We start from the raw sequence: 25131 nt of genomic DNA, 5'->3' as shown, positions 1-25131 counted from the left end.
TTTTTCCTTTAAGCCTGCCTTTTATTTCCTTGAAGCCGCGCTAGAAACACCAAAGAATGTTGCCAATAGGAGCGCAGAACAGGTTGGTCCACGGCGCACAGCTGACGGCAGTCCAAATTCTTTGTTCCCAAGCGCAGGCACCCACAAAAGAAACTCGCGGTTGACAGGTAAGCGTCTTTTTATGATCCACCTGGAACTTTTTTTTATCAGTCTCGTCATATATTGTTGATGCTTGGACAATGCAAATGAGGGGAGCCCTAAAAATCACCCGAGAAAGGTTTTACTGTTACAGGAGCGAGTTTAAAATATTGCTTTAATAGCGTCAAAAGTAAAGACTGTCATTGGAGTTGTGATGAAATAAGTTTGTGACGGCCGACAGAAGGCGGCGACATGAGGCCGACATCTTTGCTGTTGTTCCCGCTGCTGCTGTTGGCGTTGGAGTGCCGCGGCCGCACCGTGTCCAGATGTGAGCTGCGAGACAAGCTGAGGGAGAAGATCGTGCTGTCGGAACGCACGCAAAACCTCACGGACGTCATTTTGACTTTGCGTGAGTAACGCCGCCCGTCACACCCGCCACAACATAAATCGACCAATATGCAAATCCGCAGAGCCGGCCCGACAATTTTAATGAATAAGGCCGAAGGGCAAAAAAGGCTCAAGTGCCCAGCTCGGCAAATTGGCGCGACGCTGCCTTAGCGTGTGCCGCGTCATGCGCAATGGCCCGGAGTTGGTGAGCAGAATAATCAAAGGCGAAATTTATCGTCGCTGATTACGGGCACCCCGATCTTTTCGATAACTCGGGCTCCCAAAAGCGTGAGCGTACGACAAAAGAGTAGGCCTGGAAAATGCTGAGCGGGGAAGTCGACCTAACTCGCATTTTTGGCGCCAGACGGCATGAGACGGCTTTACAGACGGGAACTTCACAGACAAGATGGGCCAGATGCCAACCTGTTCCAAAAAAACAAAACCTACTTGACAAATACATTGGCCAGGACATCAGATGCTGCCTCGGTTCCATCTCGGCCGGATTACTGTCACGCGCTTGACTTTGGAGTCAGCCAGTCCTCCCTCAAGCGGCTCCAGTTGCTCCAAAATACTGCCGCTTGTCTTTTTCTTTCTTTTTCGTGCACTTTGGAGTTTGCTTCAAGATACTCGCGTTGGTCTTCAAACCTTGAAATGGCCCCTCCCCAAACTTACCTCTCCGAGCTCCTCCACCCCCACGCACCCGGCCGCCTCCTCGGAGTGCTGCTGGAGGTGCCGAGGACTAAGAAAAGGCTCAAGGGGGATGGCGCCTCTTCTGTCGTTGGTCCCGCCCTGCGGAATGAGCCTCCGTTAAATGCTTCGTGTTCTAATGACCCGCCTAATTTCGACGACAGCATCGTGTTACGGCTCCAGATGTTGGGAAATGTGCTATATAAATGGTTGTCTTGTATTCAATCTTTGCTTGTTGTTCTCTCCGCAGTTGTGTGCCAACTGGAAAAGCTCAGCCACCTGAGCACTAGCGCCGTGCAAATCTACGGAGAGCGCGCCGCCACCACAGCCGCCACCCAAACCGCCGTTAGCAACCAAACAGTCGACTCGAATGCCACCGTTGCACCCGCCTCGACCAACGCCACCGCAGCCGCCAACCAAGTCAACGTTGCTAACCAAACAGTCAACGGGGCCAACGAAACGAGTGGTGACGATGGCCAAGATCAGGAAGAAGCTCCAGCTGAAGAAGAAGAAGAAGAAGAAGAAGAAGTAGAAGAAGAAGAAGAAGCAGCTTCACCCGAGGTAGAAGAAGAAGAAGCGCTCCTTGACGAGGCTGGTGAAGAACCCTACGATGAGGCGGGCGATTACTTTTACGCGGACCAGCAAAGCGACGTCGACTTCCATTTGGACGACTGGTTGAAGCTGATGGAACTTCTGAACGAGGAGGAGAATCTGTTTGATGAAGAGCTGCTGGTGATCGCTGACGACAAACTGAGCGCCGATGACGACGCCGGCGGAAGTGGCAACAAGTATCAGATGGAGTGGTCGCTGGGCTACCACGGCCTCTTCCAGCTCTCCGACAGCTACTTTTGTCAGTCAACCGCCCGATGGAGCCAGAACGTCTGCAACAGCACTTGCGACGGTGAGTGCCTCCGCGGTGGAAAATGTATCCAACAGGAATTGTTTTAACACTGACAAACAAATGCTTCCATGTTTTGGGTTGGGTGGCTCAGTTCCAGTTTGAACAACCTGGAAGGTCGAACCAACTTGACCATGTCCCCGCGTTGCATGTAGAACAAGAGGCACACACACACAAAAAAAACAAAAAACTCAGGAAGGAGGGAACACACGAGCAAACCCAAATCTGCAACCTACTTTTATACAGAGACCAGACTCCAAAACCAGTAACCAAGTGTAGAATCAATTCAATGACCCCGGATCACACGTAGAACCAAGTCACTCACCCAGAATTGCATGTAGACACGACTCTCGGACCAAAAAGCAAATCAGTCACCTCCGTCTGTACGTGGTACCAACTCAACAATCGGCATGGTAACGTTGGTACCAACTCAACAATCGGCATGGTACCAACTCGCTGACTCAAAAGCACATGAGGCAGAAACGCTCGCGGGACAAACGGAATCACGGACAACACGTTAAAGCTACCCAAAAAGAGCAATCTCACCCACCGACCGGGACCCATACTTGGTACCAGAATCTCATGTGGAATCAAGTCACGGACCTCCAATTGCGTTTATGAGCGACGTACAAGCGAGAATCTTGCAAAAGCATAGCGGAAGATTGTCAACCGGTGGTGCCGCTGACCCGTTTTGGGCGGCTCGCAGACAGCGAGTGAAATATGATTTGTTTTTCTGCTACAGCGCAGAGGCGTTGCAAGGAGCCACATGGAACGTCGAGCGAGTAACCGCTAGAGCGGAAGCCGCTAAATCGCTCGGTCATCAAATGCAGTGCGGCTCAGCATCCGGCTAGAATAACGGGAGAATTTTCAGTCTTGTCAGTTTTGACGTCGTTTCAACAAACGGAAATTGCGTCTCCCAGGGTGGCAACAGTTCAGTTGGGAAACGGTGACCGAGAGGACCGAGGAGGAACCCGAACTGACACTTTGACTGCCAACATTTCTTTTCAAGACCATCTTCCCGGGAGACGGGCAAACAATGGCAGTCAGCCGGACCGAGCTCCAAGCTCAGCCAGCTGCTTTTCTTGTGTGCTTCTATTTGAGTTTTTGATCATGTTTGAGCTGATCCAGGTCTCCTCGACGCAACGGAATGTTCCGCCAGATCGCTTTAACTCCTCCCTCTCTCTCCCTCCATAGCGTTCACCGATGATGACATCACAGACGACCTGGATTGTTTCGTCGGCAGTCTCTACTGGCTGTAAGTCACATCACACGCCACGCTTAACGTTCTTGGGTAAAAAGTGTGTTTGCGTGACGTCGGCATGTGGAGCTGACCCCGGCGAAGGTCTCTGCTGGTGGATATAGAGAGAATCTCGCTGCACATATGAGAAAAAAAAATGCACATCAATCTGCGACACGTGACACCTGTTGCTCTTTCTCCAACAATTTGGATTATGAGCATCACTTCCGTCCCCGTGACGCTGCTGGTCAGTGCTGCCACCTGGTGTTCATTTTGCAAAGCAACATACTGATAGAATTTCGGAATATAAATGAACAAATTACAATCAGCCATAATTATTCTGAATAAGGCCGCAGAGCGAGGGACTGACCGGCAAAAAAGGGTCAAGTGCCCAGCTCTGCTAATTACATGGCCAAACTACCCATCAAGACAAAACGCCATTACCAGCACGCCACGTCATGCCGACATATACCGAGACAGCAGGCGCAAAGACATCGTTTGGGCACAAATGCAACGCCATAACAGTTCACGTCACGTCTATGTTAGGGGTCACCAATGTGGCGAAGCCCCCAAGGACCGCACGAGTAGTCCAATTTGAAATTGCAACAGCAGGTGACGATACAGTCATCAAATGATGAAAATGTTCCATTTTCTATTTTATACGTTGTGACATGTCATCCGAGAAATTCAAGGCCATGTTAAAAAACGAGGCTCTTCAACTTATTTGGAGAGCCGGTCTGTCCCCCGCCCTCCGGCTGAGATCTTGTTACCGTTGCGATTATTCATAAAAACTCCTGACATCCTGGCACGCTTGAACGCACGCGGCTGTCTCACGTCTCTTCAAACACAAACTGTTGGTCGTGGCGCTAAAGACGCGTTCGCTAGTGCTGGCAAAATGAAGCTTCGTGAAGCACTTGTGATATTTGCTACTCCACTAGATGGCGCTCTTGGACTAAAAATGAAGGCCAATACAATAGAAATGGATTCCATTGCCACTGGATCTTTTAACTGAAGCGTCAAAAATGATCACAAGTGCTTCATGAAGCTTCATTTGTCCATCACTCGCGTTCGGAGGCAATTTTTGAGATCAACGTTTGGGCGCCAAGCAAACACGTCACACGCTGGGACGATTAACGGGCCCGACTCAAATTAACCTCTGGCCTTTGTGAATTGAGCCTTTTCTTTCTATTATCTATTTCTATCTATTCTTATATCTATTTATCACCCACCGCCCCAAAAATGGACGCCCCCCCCGGGCGGGAGGGTCGGACCGTTCGGCCCTCGGGGACGGACTGCCCAGCTCTGCTTATTTGTAAGCGTGCGTAAATCCATCGATGGAGGCGGGGCACCATGTGCGATAAAGTCTCACAATGGCGAGGCCCAGACTGGAATAGCATGTCCGAAAAAAAACTGCGATGTGATTTGGGTGTACAATTCCATTTGATTTGTAGCATATTTCACGAAAGCTGGAGCTGGAACGAAGTCCTCGCCGTCAGATAAATTAGCAAGTATAATTAAATCGTTGTTTTATTTTTGTAAATTGTACTGCTTTATTATTTTTAGATTGCCGTGCATGATCTTGTGACAAAGTCATTCTTCCGTGGGAGAATCGAAGGGCAATTCAAACAATTAAAAAGGGCTTGTCATAATTGCTTGTTGCCGCCAAAGAAGGAAAAACTAAAAAAAAAAAAAACGGTTGCAGTTCTCATGGTGACTATCTGAAGACTGGTGGTGGCGGTATTGCATCGAGTATCGTTTCTGTTGCATAACCTTGTCTTTTTTGTTTGCCTCTTCTACCCGCCAGGTACGTGCTGAGGACGGTGACACCTCGGTGCTACCAAACCAGCGACTTCTTTGGCCAGTGCAACTGAGCGTCACGATCGTCGCAATGCTGGCAAAACGAAGCTTCGTGAAGCGTTTGTGATATTTGTGACTCCGCCAGATGGTGCTCTTGGTTTAAAGAGGAAGGCTAGCGAACTAGAAACCGATGCCATTCCCGCGGGATCTTTTAGCCGAGAGAGCCATCGAGAGGCGTCAAAAATGATCGCGAAGCTTCATTTGTCCATCGCTCGTGTTTGTTTTGCTTTTCTTCTTCTTCTTCCTCTTCATGTGTTTTGGATTCCGCAACTTTAGACGGATCACAAATGATTCCTTCACGAAAAAAGGCCACTGTTGTGTAAACATGTTTAAACAATCCAAATGAATCATTAAAGGCACTCAAAGTGATTATTGTCGTCATTGTTTGGAAATTCAGCTTTGCCAATAGGAAATGGAAAAGTTCAAATAAAGAGAGAGAGAGAGAGGTTGTTTGTGAGGAAGTAAAGAAAGAACACACCTTGCTGGAGAATGCTTTTGTTGCATGCATCAAATTAAAAAAGTTTTTCCTTTCCCAACCCTCAGCATTGCCGCATTTTTGGAATACCCCCGAGCAGGAAATGAATTTGAGCGTGCGATTGGACTTGAAAAAAATAACTAGTTGAGAGGTTACATAGTGGCGCATTTGACATCAAGTGGGCGGGGCCAGTAAAATCATTTCACTCGTCATGTGAACAACAAATTTTGTGCAATGAGGAAAATCTGGTTGAAGAACCACGTGCATTTGCTTGAAGCCAATTTCTTTCCCCCCACTTTCAAATTTGCCCTCCAATCTGGATCAAGCCACGTACCTTTGACGCTAAAAAAAAACAAAAAAACTCAATTTGGTCCCAGCAACAGAATCTGAAATTCTCTCCAATTTGACTTTCACGAGTCAAATGTTCCGTCACACGTCATCATTCGGTGCTTTTCAGATGATTTTCTCATGAGCAGTGTTTTGGGTTTTTTTCCGAGTTGACATATTTCAGTTTGTTTCCCGTGTTGGAATTGAGTCACCAGCCAAATGCAAATTATTAGGGAATAAAGCCGTAATTAAGCAAATGTACTCAACACGTGCCGGTTTTTCTATTCAAGAAGGAAAATGTTCCAATAAAGATTCAACACTTTTGTTCCGATAGTCCCTTCAATTCTCTGGAGTTAGGAAATAGTCCGAGTTGGATATCTGGGCTACTTTTCTGATCCTGGGCGATAAGAAAAGAAGCCCAACCAAAATCCCTGACCCCTGACCAGAGGTCGTTCTTCCTCTCCCCTTCCGTCCCTCGGGTCCAAGGTCAGGTCCCACGGCGGATCGGCATCCGGTTCCACGGTCTGGCATCCAGCACTCTCGTCTTCGGGGTGAGTGCGTACGTGTTGAGATTTCAAATTGTCGCGATTGGGCCCGAGTGACCCCAGCTGTGCAAGTCTTGCGTCTAATTCGTTGCGTCTCCGGCTGCTTTCCACTCCGTTCGTCTTTGTCTTGATGCCTGCCAGAGGACAACGGGTCCAAGAGGCGTGAGCTCGGGTGAGTATCGTCTTCGATGATCTTGTGAGCTCTGCTGAGGCACCGGGTGCCGATGACATTCATCTCCGCTGTGGACCGTCCATATCCAAAGGCAAGTCGGGCGATTATCCGCACATCTCCACGGTAGCCCGATTTTTTCATTTTAGGCAAAAACATCCGCCGACGTGCGAATGACAGGGTAAGCCGCAGACTATTTGCCAAAACCGCGACTACGTGTAGACGAGGCCCACGAATGGCGGGAGGAACGAGAGCAGCTGGAGACGGAAACCAAACCAGAGAGTGAGAAAACAAGATAGGACATGAAACAAAACCAAACGGAATGAAAAGAGATCCATCGATGTCTGAATTTAATGCCATACAACCGCTGTGCCAAACTCAAGGCCCGGGGGCCAGATCTGGACCGTGACCTCATTTAATAATAATAATAATAATAATAATAATATTCCCTTTATTAGTCCCACAATGGGGAAATTCGAGATTCAAACCCAGCCCTCCTGGGGAGACTGGGTCCTGATCGCGGCGCCTTAGACCACTCGGCCATCCTGGGAGCCAAACGACTAGGCCCCAGCGAGATTTGAACTCGCGACCCCTGGTTTACAAGACCAGTGCTCTAACCCCTGAGCTATGGAGCCCACGTCACGTTTTATGGGGCCCGCAAAAGGCAAATCACGTGCGTCAACTTCCTGTTAAGAAGATTGATGTTGCCATTTGTTTGTAACCCATCCGAACAAACCATTACTGACCCATTTCAAAACTGGCTCTTCGTCAATTTGTTGTGCGTGATAACGTAAGGGGATCATCATCAATTCTATGCGCTCGCAGCGTTCATAAAGGGAAACCACAACTACCATGTGGCCCGTCCACAAAAATGAGTTGGACAACCAGGCCAGACAAGATGACGTCACCAAGGCGATTTCATGCGTTTGAATTCTTTTTCTGAACAAATATCAGCAAGCCAATGCAAAACATTCCAGTGACATGGGGCGCCTCTGCTAAATCTCAACGTCAACGCTTGACACGAGGCACCCTGCGAGTGCAGGGTCACGAAACAGCACGTTTCCCTTTTCTAAATTCCCTTGGGGGGAGGGGGCGGAGGAAAGCGCGTTTTAGGCCGTCGTTTTGGCGTGAGCTCCTCACGCGGCATTTTTCAACAAACTGGCGGTGGCAGTCCAGTTGGCGCGGAGCAAGTGTCACCTAGCAGGCTCATTAGTTTGTTCCGAGCACGCACTTTTGACTCCGATCCAAGAGCGTGGGGAAATGACGAATAAGGATGTGGGGAGTCAAAAATACAAACAGGTTTGTCGACAATCACTTTCCTAGCACGCAAATAGAAAGAAAGTCAAGTGACACCAACAAGACTGCTCCGACACAAGCGACACACTGACTTGACTTGGTGAGAACTCAAATCCGTTTTATTTGCATTTCCGTTGCGGCTGTGCTAGCTAGCCACAGGCCGATCTTGACCTGTGCGTGAGCGCGCGCGTGTGTGTGTGTGCCGTCATGCTCCATTTGTCAGTCTGCTAGTCCTTGGGTCCAGCGCTGTGCTCGTGTTGTTTAATCGTTGCCACCTTGCTTATTTCCTGATCATGCCCGTTTTTCGATGTACGTGTGGCATCTATTCTCTCTTTTTTTTTTTTATTAGGATATCCATGCACGCAAGTGGCTTCGATTCCTACACGCACAGAAAGACTTTGAAAAATCTCTAATGTCATTCGTTGTCGTGGTGCACACAACATTCTCAAATGGTGTTGAAGCCTTCCGCTATTTGTGGATATTTACGAGTTTGACACATATGCGGCGTTCATCCATGTACGCTACGTCGCTTCGATATTTGCTTACGTCTAGCCAGTTCGGTCTTTTATCACACCGATATATTTTGCTCTCTCTGCGTGTGCGCGACACTTGATGCTCATGTTGTTGCTTAATCAGCTTCCCACGTTGGTCAGACAATATTATCTGCTCATATCCTTGAAACGGTTCAACTGGGCCTTTAAGACGTTGCACAATATGCAGAACGAAGCGCACGGCTTGGCGGAAGCAATCTCGGTTGCGCTCCGTGAGATCAGGTTCCGTTTCTGCCGGCTTTTAACACCCGCAAACCTTCCGCGAATCAGGCCCGGCGAGTCGCAATCAATTGAAGCAACCTATTTTGGCAAAAAAATCATCCCAACTCCGATGCATGGATGGAGCCACTGTATCACCTCAACTGCTTTACATGGTTAAATAAAGCTAAAAAAAACCACAATCAAATATAAACCACATTCAAGAAAAAAACATTGTAAAAAAAAAAAATATCTTAAAAAAAACAAAAGCAATAAAACAAATCTTCCTTTCCCAACTAAGAGGAAAAGAAGCAAAAAAAAAATCAATCAATAAATATTTCAAATCCGTCTTTTAAAAAACCAAAATAACAAGCGGTTCAAGAGCCGCCGTCAAGTGACACAAGTGAAGTTGTTTGGAAAAAGGACGGCAAGGGGAGAAGATCAGAATGAAATCTTTGTGGCAAAGGTGACAAGATTCGCACGGAAGAAAGGTTTTGAGAATGGCCCTCGTTGGCAGGAGTGTGACGTCTTCACTCGTGCTCGTTTGCGCTCTCAAGCGCAATGACAAACTTTTCGCACGCGCTTTGAGCAAAGCGTCTGCAAATATTGCTTCCAGATATCACAAAGTTAAATCAAACGCGCAACTGTTCGAAAAACTTCACATCTGGAATATTTAGAGGCTGCAGGGTCCAGATGGGGAGGAAAAGCACATTCGGGGGGAAAGGAGAATAAAAACGACATGTAAGCTATTTCCGCACAGAGTGAGAGGAGGATTTTTGCTCTCTCGCTGGCCGGAGAGCAGGCGGGCCAGGGGGGAGCAGGCAACGCGCTCGCAGTCCCCCCTGCAAGACGGAAGAGCCGTCCACCACCACACGAGCAAACGTTAAGTTCCAACGCATTGGGGGGGTGTCTTGCGCCAAGCCCGCTAGCCGCAGCGCCGGTCCGGACTCTGTCCTTGACCCATTGCATTTAACGCAAGTCCTCAGTAAAGTAAGGATCGAAAATGGCCACGAGTTGGATGGCCCGGTACGGTTTCATGCGGTTAGGCGTCAAGAGATATTGTCCCTCTAATTCTATTTTCAAATTATATCAAGTCGCGAGATCACCTGGACTTGGTTATTTCATCATCCAATCCGATCCATCTTTATTTGTATGGCGCATTTCCTAGCAGTTGCAGCTGTAACAAAGCGCTTTACACCGAGTAGAACTCAAAGTAGCGAGGATTCAGTAACAACGACAGCGAAAGCAGCATCGAAAGCCACGGAATAAAAATGTGGCTTCAAGCAAGTTTGAAAAATTGGACAGAGAGGGAGCTTGCCTAACATTGAAAGTAAGCCACATGCTCAACAAGAGTGGACACCCGTGTTCTGGAGCTCGCAAGTAAAAGAAGTGAATACAAGACGGTTGACATAAGAGCACCTCCTCTCGTCAAGTATAGATCGGATTTTTTTTTGTCCGGTACCGGACCGATGCCATGATGAAAGGTCAAGCTGACTCCCATCCCAACAAGAATCCCGCAGGATTCCCGATAAAAACGGCAGCCTCTCGTACAGGGTGAGGCCTCGCGCCAGTCTCCTCGAGTCGCAGGTAAAATCTCCGACACGAGACTTGATCAATCGCTTTTGATTAATTACAATAATCTACTAAAACCTTAAAATGAATTAAAAGAAACATCAAATGGGAATCACAATGTCAGTAAGCCGTAACTAAGCCGATGAGCGGTGGCAGCCAAGTGCGCCAGCGTTCACTTCATAGTTCTGAAATGGGGACGCAATGATCAATTCTAAGATTATCCGAGCCGCTTATCCTCACGAGGGTCGCGGTTGGTTTGTAAGTTTTAGTCAAACATTTTTCCAACATTCATCAGCACTCTTTAAGTTCAGAGTAATGTATTTTGTTCTCATAGCAGCTCCTGAGATGAGGTTTAAGCGGATGCTGCTGCTGCTGGTCCTGGTGGCTTCGGTACCAAGCTTGTCCCAGGGCCGCATGATCACCAGATGCGAACTCAAAAGCAGACTTGAACAGGCCATTCAACTCCCTGGAGGCATTGAAAGGTTCAGAAACAGCATCATGTCAGTAGGTGAGAAGTCTGTGGAATGCGGACCACACATTTGAAAACATCCTCTTAAAGTCAAAACTTGAATGTTGTTTCGGACACAAACGTCTGCGTGGAATAATGGAGTCTTCATGCTTTGCAGTGATATGTGAATTGGAGAGAATGTCAAATCTGAACACCAGCATGGTCAGAACTACCATGTCAGTCACTCCTGAATTGACAACCAACGCCACAATACTGCCTGCAGCCCCTGCACCCCAAGAAACTACCAACGCCACAATACTGCCTGCAGCGCCTGCACCTCTAGAAACTACCAACGCCACAAGACCTCCTGCACCTCAACAAACTACAAATGCCACAATACCCCCTGCACCCCAAGAAACCACCAATTCCACAAGACCTCCTGCACCCCTAGAAACTACCAACGCCACAATACTCCCTGCAGCCCCTGCACCTCTAGAAACTACCAACACCACAAGACCTCCTGCACCTCAACAAACTACCAATGCCACAATACCCCCTGCACCCCAAGAAACTACCAACGCCACAATACCGCCTGCACCCCAAGAAACTACCAACACCACAATACTCCCTGCAGCCCCTGCACCTCTAGAAACTACCAACACCACAAGACCTCCTGCACCTCAACAAACTACAAATGACACAATACCCCCTGCACCCCAAGAAACTACCAACGCCACAATACTGCCTGCAGCCCCTGCACCCCAAGAAACTACCAATACCACAAGACCTCCTGCACCTCAACAAACTACAAATGCCACAATACCCCCTGCACCTCAACAAACTACAAATACCACAATACCCCCTGCACCTCAACAAACTACCAATGCCACAATACCCCCTGCACCCCAAGAAACCACCAATTCCACAAGACCTCCTGCACCCCTAGAAACTACAAATGCCACAATACCCCCTGCACCCCAAGAAACTACCAACGCCACAATACCGCCTGCACCCCAAGAAACTACCAACACCACAATACTCCCTGCAGCCCCTGCACCTCTAGAAACTACCAACACCACAAGACCTCCTGCACCTCAACAAACTACAAATGACACAATACCCCCTGCACCCCAAGAAACTACCAACGCCACAATACTGCCTGCAGCCCCTGCACCCCAAGAAACTACCAATACCACAAGACCTCCTGCACCTCAACAAACTACAAATGCCACAATACCCCCTGCACCTCAACAAACTACAAATACCACAATACCCCCTGCACCTCAACAAACTACCAATGCCACAATACCGCCTGCACCCCAAGAAACTACCAACGCCACAATACTCCCTGCAGCCCCTGCACCTCTAGAAACTACCAACACCACAAGACCTCCTGCACCTCTAGAAACTACCAACACCACAAGGCCTCCTGCACCCCTAGAAACTACAAATGCCACAATACCCCCTGCACCCCAAGAAACTACCAACGCCACAATACTCCCTGCAGCCCCTGCACCTCTAGAAACTACCAACACCACAAGACCCCCTGCACCTCAACAAACTACAAATGCCACAATACCCCTTGCACCTCTGGAAACTACCAACACCACAAGACCTCCTGCACCTCAACAAACTACCAATGCCACAATACCGCCTGCACCCCAAGAAACTACCAACGCCACAATACTCCCTGCAGCCCCTGCACCTCTAGAAACTACCAACACCACAAGACCTCCTGCACCTCTAGAAACTACAAATGCCACAATACCCCCTGCACCCCAAGAAACTACCAACGCCACAAGACCCCCTGCACCTCAACAAACTACAAATGCCACAATACCCCCTGCACCTCAACAAACTACCAATGCCACAATACCGCCTGCACCCCAAGAAACTACCAACGCCACAATACTGCCTGCAGCCCCTGCACCTCTAGAAACTACCAACACCACAAGACCTCCTGCACCTCAACAAACTACCAATGCCACAATACCGCCTGCACCCCAAGAAACTACCAACGCCACAATACTGCCTGCAGCCCCTGCACCTCTAGAAACTACCAATGCCACAATACCCCCTGCACCTCTAGAAACTACCAACACCACAAGACCTCCTGCACCCCAAGAAACAACCAACACCACAATACCCCCTGCACCCCTAGAAACTACCAATGCCACAATACCCCTTGCCCCCCCTGCTCCTCTAGAAACTACCAATGCCACAATACTCCCTGCACCTCTAGAAACTACCAACACCACAAGACTTCCTGCACCTCAACAAAGTACCAATGCCACAATACCCCCTGCACTCCAAGAAACTACCAATGCCACAATACCCCCTGCACTCCAAGAAACTACCAATGCCACAATACCCCCTGCACTCCAAGAAACTACCAATGCCACAATACTTCCTGCAGCCCCTGCACTTCTAGAAACACCTAACAGCCCTGCAACCCCTGCAACCATAGACATTACCAATACCACCACAGCAGTCAGAGACATTCCTGCAAACGACTCTGTACAATTTCCTGATGCGGACATCATCCAGATAGCACAGCAGGCCGAGATGGAGGCGCTGAAGAAACACGTGGATGGTTTGTGGAGCTCGGAAGAGGCGGCCAGAGGAGGTGAGCGGCGGCGCCGGAGACGCCAGGTCACTGCGCCAAGCGTGGCAAATCCACCGCCTTCCCGCACTTATTATGGAGTCTTCCAGCTGTCTGACAAGGATTTCTGCTTCTCAAGTAATCCTTGGACAGAAAACTACTGCATTTCATCCTGCAGCGGTGAGTCATCACGTATCCATAGACATGTATATATGGCTAATTAGTGTGGGGATGAGCAAGACAGTCTGTATCGTCTCTACAATTCAGAGCATAGTGTAGCGTGCTGCTTTTATGAAACAAACCAAAGGTTTCCGAGTTCTAAAAAAAAAAAAAAATAAAAAAAAAAAGATAGAAACATTGCACGTCATACGATGTGCCTATTGCGCGAGCACATCGCAATCGCGATGTTAGAACCGCATATCGTGCAGGCCTAATATATATAATATTGTAACGTCTCGGCTTGTTTGGACAGTCAGCTAAACTCATCTTCTACTCCACGACTCTGAAGACGTTACTCTTGAGTCCACAGGTTTAATAGCGCAGAAAAAAAAAAGGTGAAACTGTAGAATACAGTATGAGGCAATATTACCTTCAAGTCAGAATAAAACAAACTAAATTCGTCAATATGTATTATTTTAGATTCACAAATAAATTAACTAAATGAGCTAACATTACCTCAACTGCCATAGTAACGAGACATTGTGCTAACGCAACTAGCGAGTGCTAGCATGAATCTTAGCGCCGAATTAACATAGTTTAACATAAAAGCGCCACAGAATTGTACATTGTTAACAACACAAACCTGTACGTACCCATGATGCTACCAAAGGCGTAAGATGTATGCGAATAGAGCTCGATTGGACTTGAATATCATCACATTTCTCTCTCATTGACGATCTATTATTTTACTTGCTGCCTCCGCGTACGCGACGTCCGATGTGATGACGTCACTTCCGGTTACGAACTATGCGTTACGTTGCACAAAAACATTTATAAAAATATTTAACGCTACACTTCACGGTAACTTGAATGCAATAACTGTATTTAAATTAACTACAAATTGCAAACAGAACATGTGCCAAATTATAGCCAATATATATATATATATATATATATATATATATATATATAGAGAGAGAGAGAGAGAGAGAGAGAGAGAGAGAGAGAGAGGGATAGATCTCGATAAGAATTCCTTATTATTTGATTTGAAATTGCAGTAGGCTATCCGAATACCAAAATATTCAATAGCTGTATCCCTTATGTCATTGCTGTTCATTCTCAAGACTCCTCGGCGAATATTCTGCCTGTCTAATATGCCGAGCAGGTTGTTGAGCTCTCTTCGAAGGAATGACAGCAAGCGAACAACATGTTTTTTTGATCATGTATGATAGGTGTCAGGGTTGTCAGCAATTTTCCCAAAAGGTGAACTTGTGAATCCACATCAAGAAGTGTATGTTCGTGAACATGAAATAAGATTTCCTTTTCCCATTCAAGCGTTCATCGATGACGACATCACGAATGACGTGGAATGCTTTGTGAAGACTCAGTACTGGATGTAAGTGAACAATATGTCAACTTTCCATCTTCGATATGCATTTAAGAAAACATTATTTAAGGACTCAAATATTGGGAAGTCAATGGGAAGTAAAAGTGAACACACTGAGAACGTTTACCTCGAAAAAAAAAAAAAAAAAAAAAGCAAATCTACTTTAGGCTTCATGGCTTTATTGTTGTTCGCTGACAAAGGTTCTCCATCTGACCGCCTGCGTCAACGGAGGGATTAATGCGGTGCGATTTCAAAATCACTACGACCGGCACGTCACCTGTCGGCAGTGGCGGGCGGTCAGGGCTTCTCACGCCTTCTCTGCTGGCCTAACATAATCAAGAAATTCATGTCATATTATTTTCCAGTGTTCTATGTTCCACTGATAGATTTTATCAACTCGAATTTGGCTAGCTTGTGTTGCCTTGCAGACTTCAGAGTACGCTGTGTGACTTAACGGCCATTTACAGTTGATAGAGAGTTGCGATAGCCAATCAGATCTCGAGTTGGTGACAGTAAGGCCTTCTCGCAGGCCTCACGTTGAAGGTGCGAACGCATCCTGTGATTCGAGAATCACTTGCTTGAGGGCGGCGCTATGCGGAATCAACAAAACAACCGTTCAAAAATCCAAAATATCTTTTTTAAACCCACAACGGCCGAATGAGGGAAAAGTGTGGATTTGATTGCAGATACACTTGCAAGGCCTTTTTCAAGACGGAGAGAGAAGCTAGCTCTCGTGAGTCGTGCTGGTCCAACACTCAGTAGTGCGCAAATGTGTGTCTGTATATTTGTACAAATTCATTTTATCTTGCTCAACCATACCTTTACTGTTATCTAGAGCAGTGGTTCTCAACCTTTTTTCAGTGATGCACTCCCTGTGAGATATTTTTTTCAGCCAAGTACCCCTGAACCAGCGCAAAGCATTTTTGGGGTTAAAAAAAAAGAAGAGACTTAAGACATAGCATTAGTGCCTGAATCAATAATTCCAAATAAAACAATCTTCAACATAAAATAGGAATTTTGCCAAATCTGCTTTGGCCTTCTTTTGCACTTCCAGAAGACTTGCGCTTCCATCACGACTCCATTGTTTGCGTCTTCAAGTGATTGACAAGTTGACAAGTTGGGTCGAACCATTCTAGGTTGGGGTGGAATCTGGCATTTTCAAATCCTAAAATTAAATGACCTACTGAATGGAAAATGAGGTTTCTGAACGTCCCGAAGCATTTAATTCATTCAATAATTATTTAAAATCTTGCGTACCCCCTGAGGTTCCTTCAAGTCCCAGAAAAGAATGGTGCGGCGCTCGTTGGAGTTCGACTTTTCCCGGACGTTGTACGGCTGTCAAATGCGCTTGACGAACCACTAGATGGCAGCAACGCGCTGCTATGGTTCCACCTACAGAGTTCCCTCTGCTGCAAAATTCAGGAAAGCACAAGATTTGTTTCATATGAATGCGTATAAAGGGAGCTAGCATAATTAAACTCAGAAAAAAAAGACTAATTAATAACTTCAAATAATGCGGTCACATTTAAGGTGTACCACATGAAGCGTGTAGAAAAAAAGTACAACCTGCCTGTGATGTTCATATCGTAGCCTGGACATGAAAAGAAAACATCAAAACATAACAAGAAACATCAAGAAAGAAAAATACAATCCCAAACAAGCAGGCCAAGCATCTTCCTTTTCAATCCTTCTTTTACATCGGCACATGGAGAAGCAAAAACAAAAAGTGGCCAGCGGGCCGTTGTTTGGACACCCCTCGCTGCGCCTTTGGGGCTCCGTACCAATCCAAGCTCTGATTGGTTGATTGACTTTCCCAATACTTTTGTCCACATGGAGTATTTGCCATTGAACAATCGTCTTCTCGCCCAACCAACAGGACGATATTCCAATCGGCCAGCAGCGAGTGTTACCAAGTCACCAACTTCTTTGACGGCTGCAGTTGAACGAGCGGCCCTTTTTGAAAGCTTTTCGTAATTTCAAGAAACAAAAAGAACAAGACGCAGATTTGGTCGAGGGCTTTGTGAGTTTTGCTGCATTTTGTTTTCTCTTTGCTCTTTTCCACACGCTTCTTCAATAAAAATGCACGGCAGATTCCCACCAATCCAGTGTTTTTCTTTCTCTCGCGTGGGCCGCCGCTGACACCGTGTGGCTCCAGTGTGGGAAAAGTACGGCCTGCGGAGCGCATGTGGGCCCGCGGCCGTCTTTTGTGGGGCCCTCCCGGCATTTACAACATGTCTTGCATTCATTCACTCGGCTAAAATGGCTGGCATTCATTGATCTCATTAAAGAACCGGTTAATACTGATTTTTTTTTTCTAAATAGTTAAAAACACAAACAGTTCAGGGTGTCCCCCGCCTACCGGCCGAAGATAGCTGCGATAGCCTCCAACGCCCCCGCGACCCTTGTGAGGAGAAGTGATACACATGATGGATGGATGGTTAGTTAAAAACACATTTTAATAAATCATTGATACATTAGGATTAAATGAAAGGAAATCATCATGAAAATGAGTTATTTGACGTCCTGTATGTTACGTAAACATTTGCAAGATCTTTTCATGCTTTTTCATGTATTTGCAATTCATTTATCTCATTAAAATGAATTATGCTTTACTAAAGAATGACACAGAGAAATGTATCATATAATTCTAATTACAGTTTTAAAAAAAAAATGGGCACATCATTTTTATGAGTAGGATGAACTCTACAAAGAAAGAAGCATTCATTCATTTTTTTTCAACTTTATCCATGTCAGGGTTTTTGTGGGCGAGGGAAGCCAGGTAGGAACGCTTGAAATGGGAATTAATGTCACAAACAACAAAAAAAAACAGAGCAGACAAGGGACTGCAAGGTGAAAATAAAAATACAAATACAAGTACAAAACAAGCGAGGCTAACAAAACTGAGGACTTGACTTAACTTGACAGGGCGAGACAACTGACATGGAAAAGAAGTGAAAGTAAATTCTAAATTCAAACAAATGAACGAGACGCAAAGGCTTGGTTAACACAATAAGCATGACGTCAAAACATTCAAATACATTCATTCATTCATTTACGATGCATTCTGACTCATTTCTCATAGGAAGTACCTAAAGTGCGTAAAACGCACTCGGCATTTCATGCTGAACTCCTAAAAGGGCAACGTTGGACGCTCGCCTCGGATGGAGCGCGTGCACATCGCAAGCCCACCAGCAATTTCTTCCGCAGAGGTGGAAGCAAAGTGTGGCATTCCTTCAAGTGACCTAGTTCGTGTTTTGCGCGTGACACACGCGCACGCGCACACACACGCTGTCGTGACGTCATTGATGCAGCAAATGGCGATCTCTCTCTCGCTCTCATCTCAGAGAGAGATGAGGAGCAACACGTCATATAATTAGCGATTGCGTATACAAAATGTACGCAATTGATGTGACCGAACATGTTTTTTCATATTATTTCAAAGAATACATTTCTACACACAGTCACTTGAAATGGAAGAGCTAAATAATGTGAATTATAAAACACGTACACCATTGACAATTAGCCATGACAATTGGTTGATTATTCTGATGAAATTAATGTGCAGTGATGAACTTTAAAAAGAAACTGAACTATTTTATTCACAATTGACACCACTTTTGCCCGACTTTGCACTGGATTTCTTTATTGACTGTTGGGCAGCAGGGGGCAGTATAACATTACAAGGTCGAAGAAGATCAAGAAGATCGTGATGGTGGGCCTTCGTGGTCCCGATTTGGAGCTCCTCTCGGTCCACTTGAAGGTTTGAAAGTGTCACACCAGCTCATTTGAATAGGGGAAATGGTTTTGCCAATTTGCGGATTTTTGTTTTCTCAATACTTTGAATGTTGAAAAATCCAATTCCAATTTGGTGGTGGGAGCCTGGACGCATATTGGAGGATTATTATTGTATTTTTGTTTAGATTTTTTTCAATGCACTTTTAATGGCGGTCAATTCTACTCGTTTTTTTTTTCTATTCGCAGGGCGGCCGGCTCGGCCCTATTCCGGCAAAGCGGGCGTCCACCACTGTACAAGTTGTTTGAGATTCGAGCTTGATCACGGAACAGATGAAAGTCGCAAGTAAGGGTATCGGTTCTGGAAGCAACTCGAAAGCAAAGGCGGGCTCGGAGAATCACGGCGTGACGGGAGAGCCCGGTCACACGTAGCGACCGCTGGACCTGATCTCCGGGCACAGCTTGGCCTCCAGGTCCTCGATCTTAATGGACTCGGCGTCCTTGGAGCTGCCGAGGCTGGCGGCCCTGGTGATCTTATTGAGGGTCTCCTCGTAGGGTGGCGGCAGGTAGACCATGACGAAGACCCCGTCCGAGCCCGCCGAGCTGGTGCTGGCGTGGCGCTCGGCGCCGCGGCTCAAAGACGACAGCAAGTCGGCTCCGCTCTCGGCGTCCTGCAAGTCCAGCGCGATCACCTTGGCCAGCCCGAGCTTGGAGGCTGAGGCCCAGCGGCGACGGCAGACCGAGACCGCCAGCAGGGCCAGCAGCAAGATCGCCACCGCCGGCAGGACCACGTACAGCAGCAGCTCGTACTTCCCGTCGTCGTTCCAGCCGAAGCCCTGAGTTAAAAAAAGAAAAAAAAGATTCATCTCCAGAGTTAAAGCTTTAATTTTGACAGCCCTAATATATATATATATATATGTGTGTGTGTGTGTAATTCATAAAGTAAAATAAACTACAAATGTCTGTTCCTTCTTTGGCAATGCCAAAATTGTGGGGGTTCGGGTTAGGGGGCCTGCCAAGCTTTTTCCCTTTTCCCTAGGTTCCGGCTGTTTTCCGCCAGGCACGCCTCCGACCGGAGAGGGCGTCGGCTCCTGCGCACCTGCTGCCCATCATCAGCAATCACCGCGGGGGTTTAAAGCTCAGCGCTGCCAGGAGCCAGACGCCGGATTATTCCGTTACCTACTTCGGTACCCGGTCCACGTCGACGTTCGCCTCGTGCACGTCCGCGCCTTTGTTATGAAACCCGAGTTAACCATTGTCTTTCCTCGCTCTCCCTCCAGCCGCCCAGCGCCAGCCCGAGCCCGATCCTCCGCCGCCAGCCGCCGAGCCCCGGAGCGTCGATCGCACCTCGTACGCCCGTACGCCGCCTGCCTGCCCTTCTCCGCCTCCGCCGGCTCGCCGCCGCCTTCGCCTCCACGCCGCTCTCCGCGCCCGCGTTCCTCCCGCCACAGCGCCGGTGCACACTCAGCGCGCCGTCTCCGCTGCACCTCCGCGAGCGCACATCTCGCCACCCCAGCGAGCACCCCGGCGCTGACTCGCCGCTCCTCCACCTGTCCTCCTGCCCTGCTCCCGGCACCCGTTCCTCTCCCCCCGAACCCTTCAATAAATCCTCCTCAACCATCCTCGCTTGCTCTTGGGTCCAGTTTTCCTTTATCACGGTTCCCTGAACCGTTACAAAAATAAAGCTCGTGTATGAAACTAATTGAGAGAGAAGAAAACAAAGGACAATTTTGCTAGAATGGTGGATTTAGTTCACTTTCTTAACAAGACTTTTTGCTTCAGTTAGTTTTTGTTACAATTTCAATTTCTATATGTTGCCATGTCAATGTAATTTTTGCCCGGTGTCTTCATAATCCCGAACGTTGACGTCGAATGCGCACCTATGAACTGGCTTTTTTCTTTTTTGGTTTCAGCACTCCAGTTTTAGATTCAGCGCCTTGTGGCTTCATCTCGCCGTCGGATTGGCACCAAAGATGGTTTGCGAATGTCGGTGTCAGGCATGATTTTAAATTCATGTTGAAGGTACACTTTTCAAGAAAAACTGGACTTCATTCATTCGAAAGTACATTGAAAGCCATTCGACCTGAGTCGCTCATACGAATAATCGTAATCGTCATTAATTAGTTCCTGAGTTGCTGAGATCAAAGTTTGGGCATGCGTTGCTGCACCGTGTGTGTTCAAGTCGCATTTGTTTGAAGGGGAGGCATCGGGTTGCCTCGACTCTCAGTGGCCGTTTCATTAGGTACGCCACGTCATGCTCATTTTGGATCAACTGCGTCAGAGCGAGCGCTTTTCATTTGACCAAGGTGTCGGCTCGCTACGCCGGCTAATCCGGCAAATCTTCTCATTTCAAGCGGTGGAGGCGCAAAGTCGGATCCGGCCACACCAGATAAGACAACGGCCTCAAATGCACCAAAGTCCGTGTTGGCAAGCGACAACCGTAAGCTCCTTTTCGCTCGGTCGTTTTGTGAGTTGCAAAGTCGCGATGTTATCAGTTGAACTTCTCGTCACAATTTTGCGTGGCAAACAAAAGCTCCCTGGTGGAGGTATTAGCATCGTCACAAGTATTTGGAAAGTGGGACACACTCCCGCGTGGACGTAAATTCCGGTGAGCGCGCCGATGTCCAAACTTTTTCCTCTCACGGCCCCCCGGAAAAGAAACATGGAAGCTTTTGTGCGTTTTTCGACATGGACAAAATACATCTGCAGTTTGTATTTTTTCAACAGATGACTTGATTTCAAAAAGTAATGGGAGTTACTTTACTGATTTGTTGTGTTGAAAAGTGACAAAGTTAAATGACAATTTGTTGATTTGAAACACGTCGGATTTGACCGGACCGAAAGCTTTTTGCGTCAAGCGTTTTGGAGAGTCCTGAGTTTTTGTGGCAAAGGAAAGACGGAAGGAAGGAAGGAAGGAAGGAAGGAAGGAATTAGTCCGGTTCTCACCTGCTGCTCGCGCGCGGACGGTGCGGGTGTCGCCCAGTCGTAGGAGCCGCGCCCCGCCGGGCCAAAGCGCCGCCAGCTGCTCTCCAGGAGGCCGCGCATGCTGCCCGTGCAGATTCCAAAGACGTGTGACGCGATTGCGCGCCGCTTTGAGGGCAAACACACTATTTGGTGGAGTGGGATGGGCTCACAAGAGGTGGCCACTCGCTCACGTGCGCGCACATGCATGCCGGGCAACATCAGGATTCAGGCCAGCTGGCAGATTTACCGCTGCTGCCCCACATCGACGTCTCTGCGCGTGTGCGCCAATGAGAGTGGAAAAAGCCGCGTCACCGTTTCTCAAGTGGAACACGCCACTTGAGGAACCAAAGCCATTTTTTGTCGTTCCATCCTCCCCTCAGTCGTGAACAAGACCCCAAGAGACTTGAACTCCTCCACTTGGGGCAGGATCTCCTCCCCGACCTGAAGAGGGCACTCCACCCTTTCCCGACTGAGAACCACGGTCTCAGATTTGGAGGTGCTGATCTTCATCCCGACCGCTTCACACTCGGCTGCGAAGCGCTCCAGTGGGACTCGGAGATCACGGCCTGAGGAAGCCAACAGTACCACATCATCTGCCAACAGTAGAGATACAATACTGAGGTCACCAAACCGGATCCCCTCATCACCTCAACTGCGCCTAGAAATTCTGTCCATAAAAGTTAGGAACAAAATCGGTGACAAAGGGCAGCCTTGGCGGAGTCCGACCCTCACTGGAAACGAATCCGACTTACTGGCCTCTGACATCGGTGGTACAGGGACCGAACTGCCCGTATCAGGGGGCTCGGCACCTTGTACTCCCGAAGCACACCCCACAGAACTCCCCGTGGGACACGGTCGAACGCCTTCTCCAAGTCCACAAAACACATGTAGACTGGTTGGGCGAACTCCCATGCACCCCCAAGGACCCTGGAGAGAGTGTCGAGCTGGTCCGCTGTTCCGCGGCCGGGACGAAAACCACACTGCTCCTCCTGGATCTGAGATTCAACCTCCCAACGGAACCTCCTCTCCAGTACCCCCGAGTAGACCTTACCAGGGCGGCTGAGGAGCGTGATTCCTCTATAATTGGAACACACCCTCCGGTCCCCCGTCTTAAAAAGGGGGACCGCCACCCCGGTCTGCCAATCCAGAGGCACTGTCCCCGATGTCCACGCAATGTTGTCGAGGCGTGTCAACCGCGACAGCCCCACAACATCCAGAGCCTCTCGGAACTCTGGGCGGATCTTTCCACCGAGGAGCTCGTTAACCACCTCGGTTACTTCAGCCCCAGAGATAGGCGAGTCCACCTCGGAGTCCCCAGGCTCGGCTTCCTCAATGGAATTGAGGAGGTCTTTGAAGTATTCTCCCCACCGACACACAACGTGCACTTGGCACCCTTATGTTTGAGCACGGTGTTCGTTATGGCGAGCACAGAAGTCCAGTAACAGAACGCCACTCGGGTTCAGATCGAGGGGGCCGTTCCTCCCAATCAACTTCAACGTCAAGGAGCTGGCTCAGAACCACAAATCCTCTCGGGCAAGTGGCTCATGCATGTTTCTGGGCACTTCCGGCATAATATTAATAACAATAATAAGAGTAATAAGAAGACTAAAGATAATGATGATAAGAAAGCTCGAATCATGCGAATGCCTAATACGATATCTTCATGTTTTTAAACAACTGAGCATTTAGTTCATTGAACTGAAGACAAACTTATAAGAACTGCTACTGCAAACGTTATGGAGATCAATGGCTGTAAGCTTTACGCTTTCATTATTTAAGTTTGTCCGCTTGTCCAGCTTCACGGCATGGTGTGTTTCAAATCGAAATCCTCGCAACACTCTCAGCTGCATCAATGCCAGCAAGCGGTCCAGGTCCTGAAGCGACGGAGCAGCCCCACATCCTCCGCCGCATCGATGATTCCCGCGTTGCATTTACGGCAGATTTAACGCGAGGACACGGCCTGGAACGCGCGCCACTTCGGGCCCCGTCCGTCACTGTTGGAATGTGAGCGTGGCCTCGGAGATACGTTGCGGTCACGCTCCCACTCTCATGCCCACTGCAACGCGCTTTGTCAATCTCGTTCACTCTCATGTGTCGGCCAGGCAGGTTCACAACTTCACACCCGAACAGCTGCCACGGCCCGCTGACGTGCCGCCGGCATCCATGAATCCTGTTTGAAATATGACATCACACGCACATTTTGAACAAGATCCAACATGTTTCGATACATTTCAGTCCGAGCGCGAGCTTTCGCCTTCCATGTAAGCAGAAAATTGAACGAGTGTTGCAGGATCCAAACGCAAGACCAGCGGATCCTTTAATTCTTTCTGGCCTAAATCCTCCATCAGCTGCCCTCAGCGCACACACCCCCACGCACATGCACAGTCTCACAACACGTGCAAACAAACAGATGCGTGCGTGCACACACACACACGCGCGCACACACACAAGGACACAGATAAAATCAGAACACACAAACATGCACGCATATGCACACACACGCATTACATGCACGCATGCACTTGTACGCACGCACACAAAAACACTTATATTGCACACACGACATGCACACGGCGGCCGACCGGTTTGCACGATGGCCTCACAGTGAGAGACAGCATCGGGCGTGGGTTCGAGCCCGACTCCGGCCATCCTGTGTGGCGTTCGCATGTTCGGCCCGTGCCTGCGTGGGTTTCCTCTGGGTACTCCGGTTTCCACCCACATTCCAAAAACATGCATGGCAGGCCGATTGAACACTCGAAATTGCCCCCAGGTATGAGTGTGAGTGCGGGTGGTTGTTCGTCTCTGTGTGCCCTGCAATTGGCTGGCAACCAGTTCAGGGGTGTGGCCCCGCCTACTGCCCGAAGATAGCTGGGATAGGCTCCAGTACCCCCCGCGACCCTCGTGAGGAGAAGCGGTACAGATGATGGATGGATGGACATGCACACGTACACGCGTAAACATTTACACGCACACACATGTACACGCAGAGGCACACGAACGCACCTACATAGTTAGACACACTCTGTGGAGACGCTGCTCATCTTCACCATTTCTCACAATATGCCTCAGTTCATTTTTATGAATGTCAGACAACCCAGTTTTGTTTTACACCTTCAAATAACCACTTCTGAGAAGCAAGGAGAACATTTTCTCCGTCGTAAATCAAGGCAGGTCTGTCCGTGCGTGTCGGCAGCGCATCGTCGACATCTGCGTGGCCGCTCCGGAGGGAGGATGCCGCGCACGCGGGATTATGTCGCCAGCGTGCGCGTGTAATTACTCACGTGGCGAGCGCTCAAGGCTCGCGTGCGGCGGCCTGCCATGACACCCATGAGGAATAATCTTCAGGCGGTCAGGATCGCCGACGCTTGCCCCATCCGTTCGGAGAGCTGCTGCAGCCGCCAGCTGGGGGCGCCACGACAAGGAAGGAGTTGAAATTCAGATCTGTCTGGACCTACATGGGTTTCCAAGTCAGCATTATTGATTTATTTGATACGATTCTAAT

The 25131-nt window shown here is 48.3% G+C and overlaps 3 protein-coding genes, 1 long non-coding RNA gene and 1 other non-coding gene across 11 annotated transcripts; 3 read left to right on the top strand and 2 right to left on the bottom strand.

Moving 5' to 3' along the window:
- LOC148334364 (uncharacterized) lies at window positions 1-5573 on the top strand. 2 transcript variants are annotated; one of them, XM_088299370.1, is made up of 5 exons: window positions 1-167; window positions 383-547; window positions 1463-2113; window positions 3305-3365; window positions 5152-5573. In XM_088299370.1, the coding sequence occupies exons 2-5, from the start codon at window positions 391-393 to the stop codon at window positions 5216-5218; spliced, it is 936 nt and encodes a 311-aa protein (XP_088155496.1). In that variant the 5' UTR covers window positions 1-167; window positions 383-390; the 3' UTR covers window positions 5219-5573. The 2 variants fall into 2 exon arrangements, with proteins under 2 accessions (XP_088155496.1, XP_088155495.1); XM_088299369.1 differs by having other exon boundaries at window positions 380-547.
- Window positions 5574-7282: 1709 nt separating this feature from the next.
- Window positions 7283-7355, bottom strand: trnat-ugu (transfer RNA threonine (anticodon UGU)). The gene has a single exon. It is a non-coding gene; the product is annotated as a tRNA-Thr (tRNA).
- Window positions 7356-7867: 512 nt separating this feature from the next.
- On the top strand, window positions 7868-17034 carry LOC148334362 (uncharacterized). 5 transcript variants are annotated; one of them, XM_088299227.1, is made up of 6 exons: window positions 7998-8116; window positions 10672-10845; window positions 10964-12715; window positions 12752-13567; window positions 14882-14942; window positions 16810-17034. In XM_088299227.1, exons 2-6 carry the CDS (start codon window positions 10683-10685, stop codon window positions 16874-16876), a joined length of 2859 nt encoding a protein of 952 aa, XP_088155353.1. In that variant the 5' UTR covers window positions 7998-8116; window positions 10672-10682; the 3' UTR covers window positions 16877-17034. The 5 variants fall into 5 exon arrangements, with proteins under 5 accessions (XP_088155352.1, XP_088155351.1, XP_088155350.1 ...); XM_088299226.1 differs by having other exon boundaries at window positions 7868-8019; window positions 10675-10845; window positions 10964-13567; XM_088299225.1 differs by having other exon boundaries at window positions 7876-8019; window positions 10964-13567.
- A 1514-nt stretch (window positions 17035-18548) lies between these two features.
- On the bottom strand, window positions 18549-24504 carry LOC148334360 (small integral membrane protein 28-like). 2 transcript variants are annotated; one of them, XM_088299661.1, is made up of 3 exons: window positions 24233-24504; window positions 21612-21755; window positions 18549-19501 (listed from the first exon to the last, which is right to left on the bottom strand). In XM_088299661.1, exons 1-3 carry the CDS (start codon window positions 24359-24361, stop codon window positions 19088-19090), a joined length of 687 nt encoding a protein of 228 aa, XP_088155787.1. In that variant the 5' UTR covers window positions 24362-24504; the 3' UTR covers window positions 18549-19087. The 2 variants fall into 2 exon arrangements, with proteins under 2 accessions (XP_088155787.1, XP_088155789.1); XM_088299663.1 differs by lacking the exon at window positions 24233-24504.
- Window positions 19690-20287, top strand: LOC148334361 (uncharacterized). The gene is made up of 2 exons (XR_015844158.1): window positions 19690-19852; window positions 19946-20287. It is a non-coding gene; the product is annotated as an uncharacterized LOC148334361 (long non-coding RNA).
- Window positions 24505-25131: the final 627 nt, after the last annotated feature.

The sequence above is a fragment of the Idiotropiscis lumnitzeri genome, chromosome 6 (assembly GCF_059441095.1).
Source record: "Idiotropiscis lumnitzeri isolate Australia: NSW breed Sydney's pygmy pipehorse chromosome 6, RoL_Ilum_1.0, whole genome shotgun sequence".
NCBI lineage: Eukaryota > Metazoa > Chordata > Actinopteri > Syngnathiformes > Syngnathidae > Idiotropiscis > Idiotropiscis lumnitzeri.
Note: the sequence above shows the minus strand (reverse complement) of the source record. Positions and strands in the feature narration are given on the sequence as shown.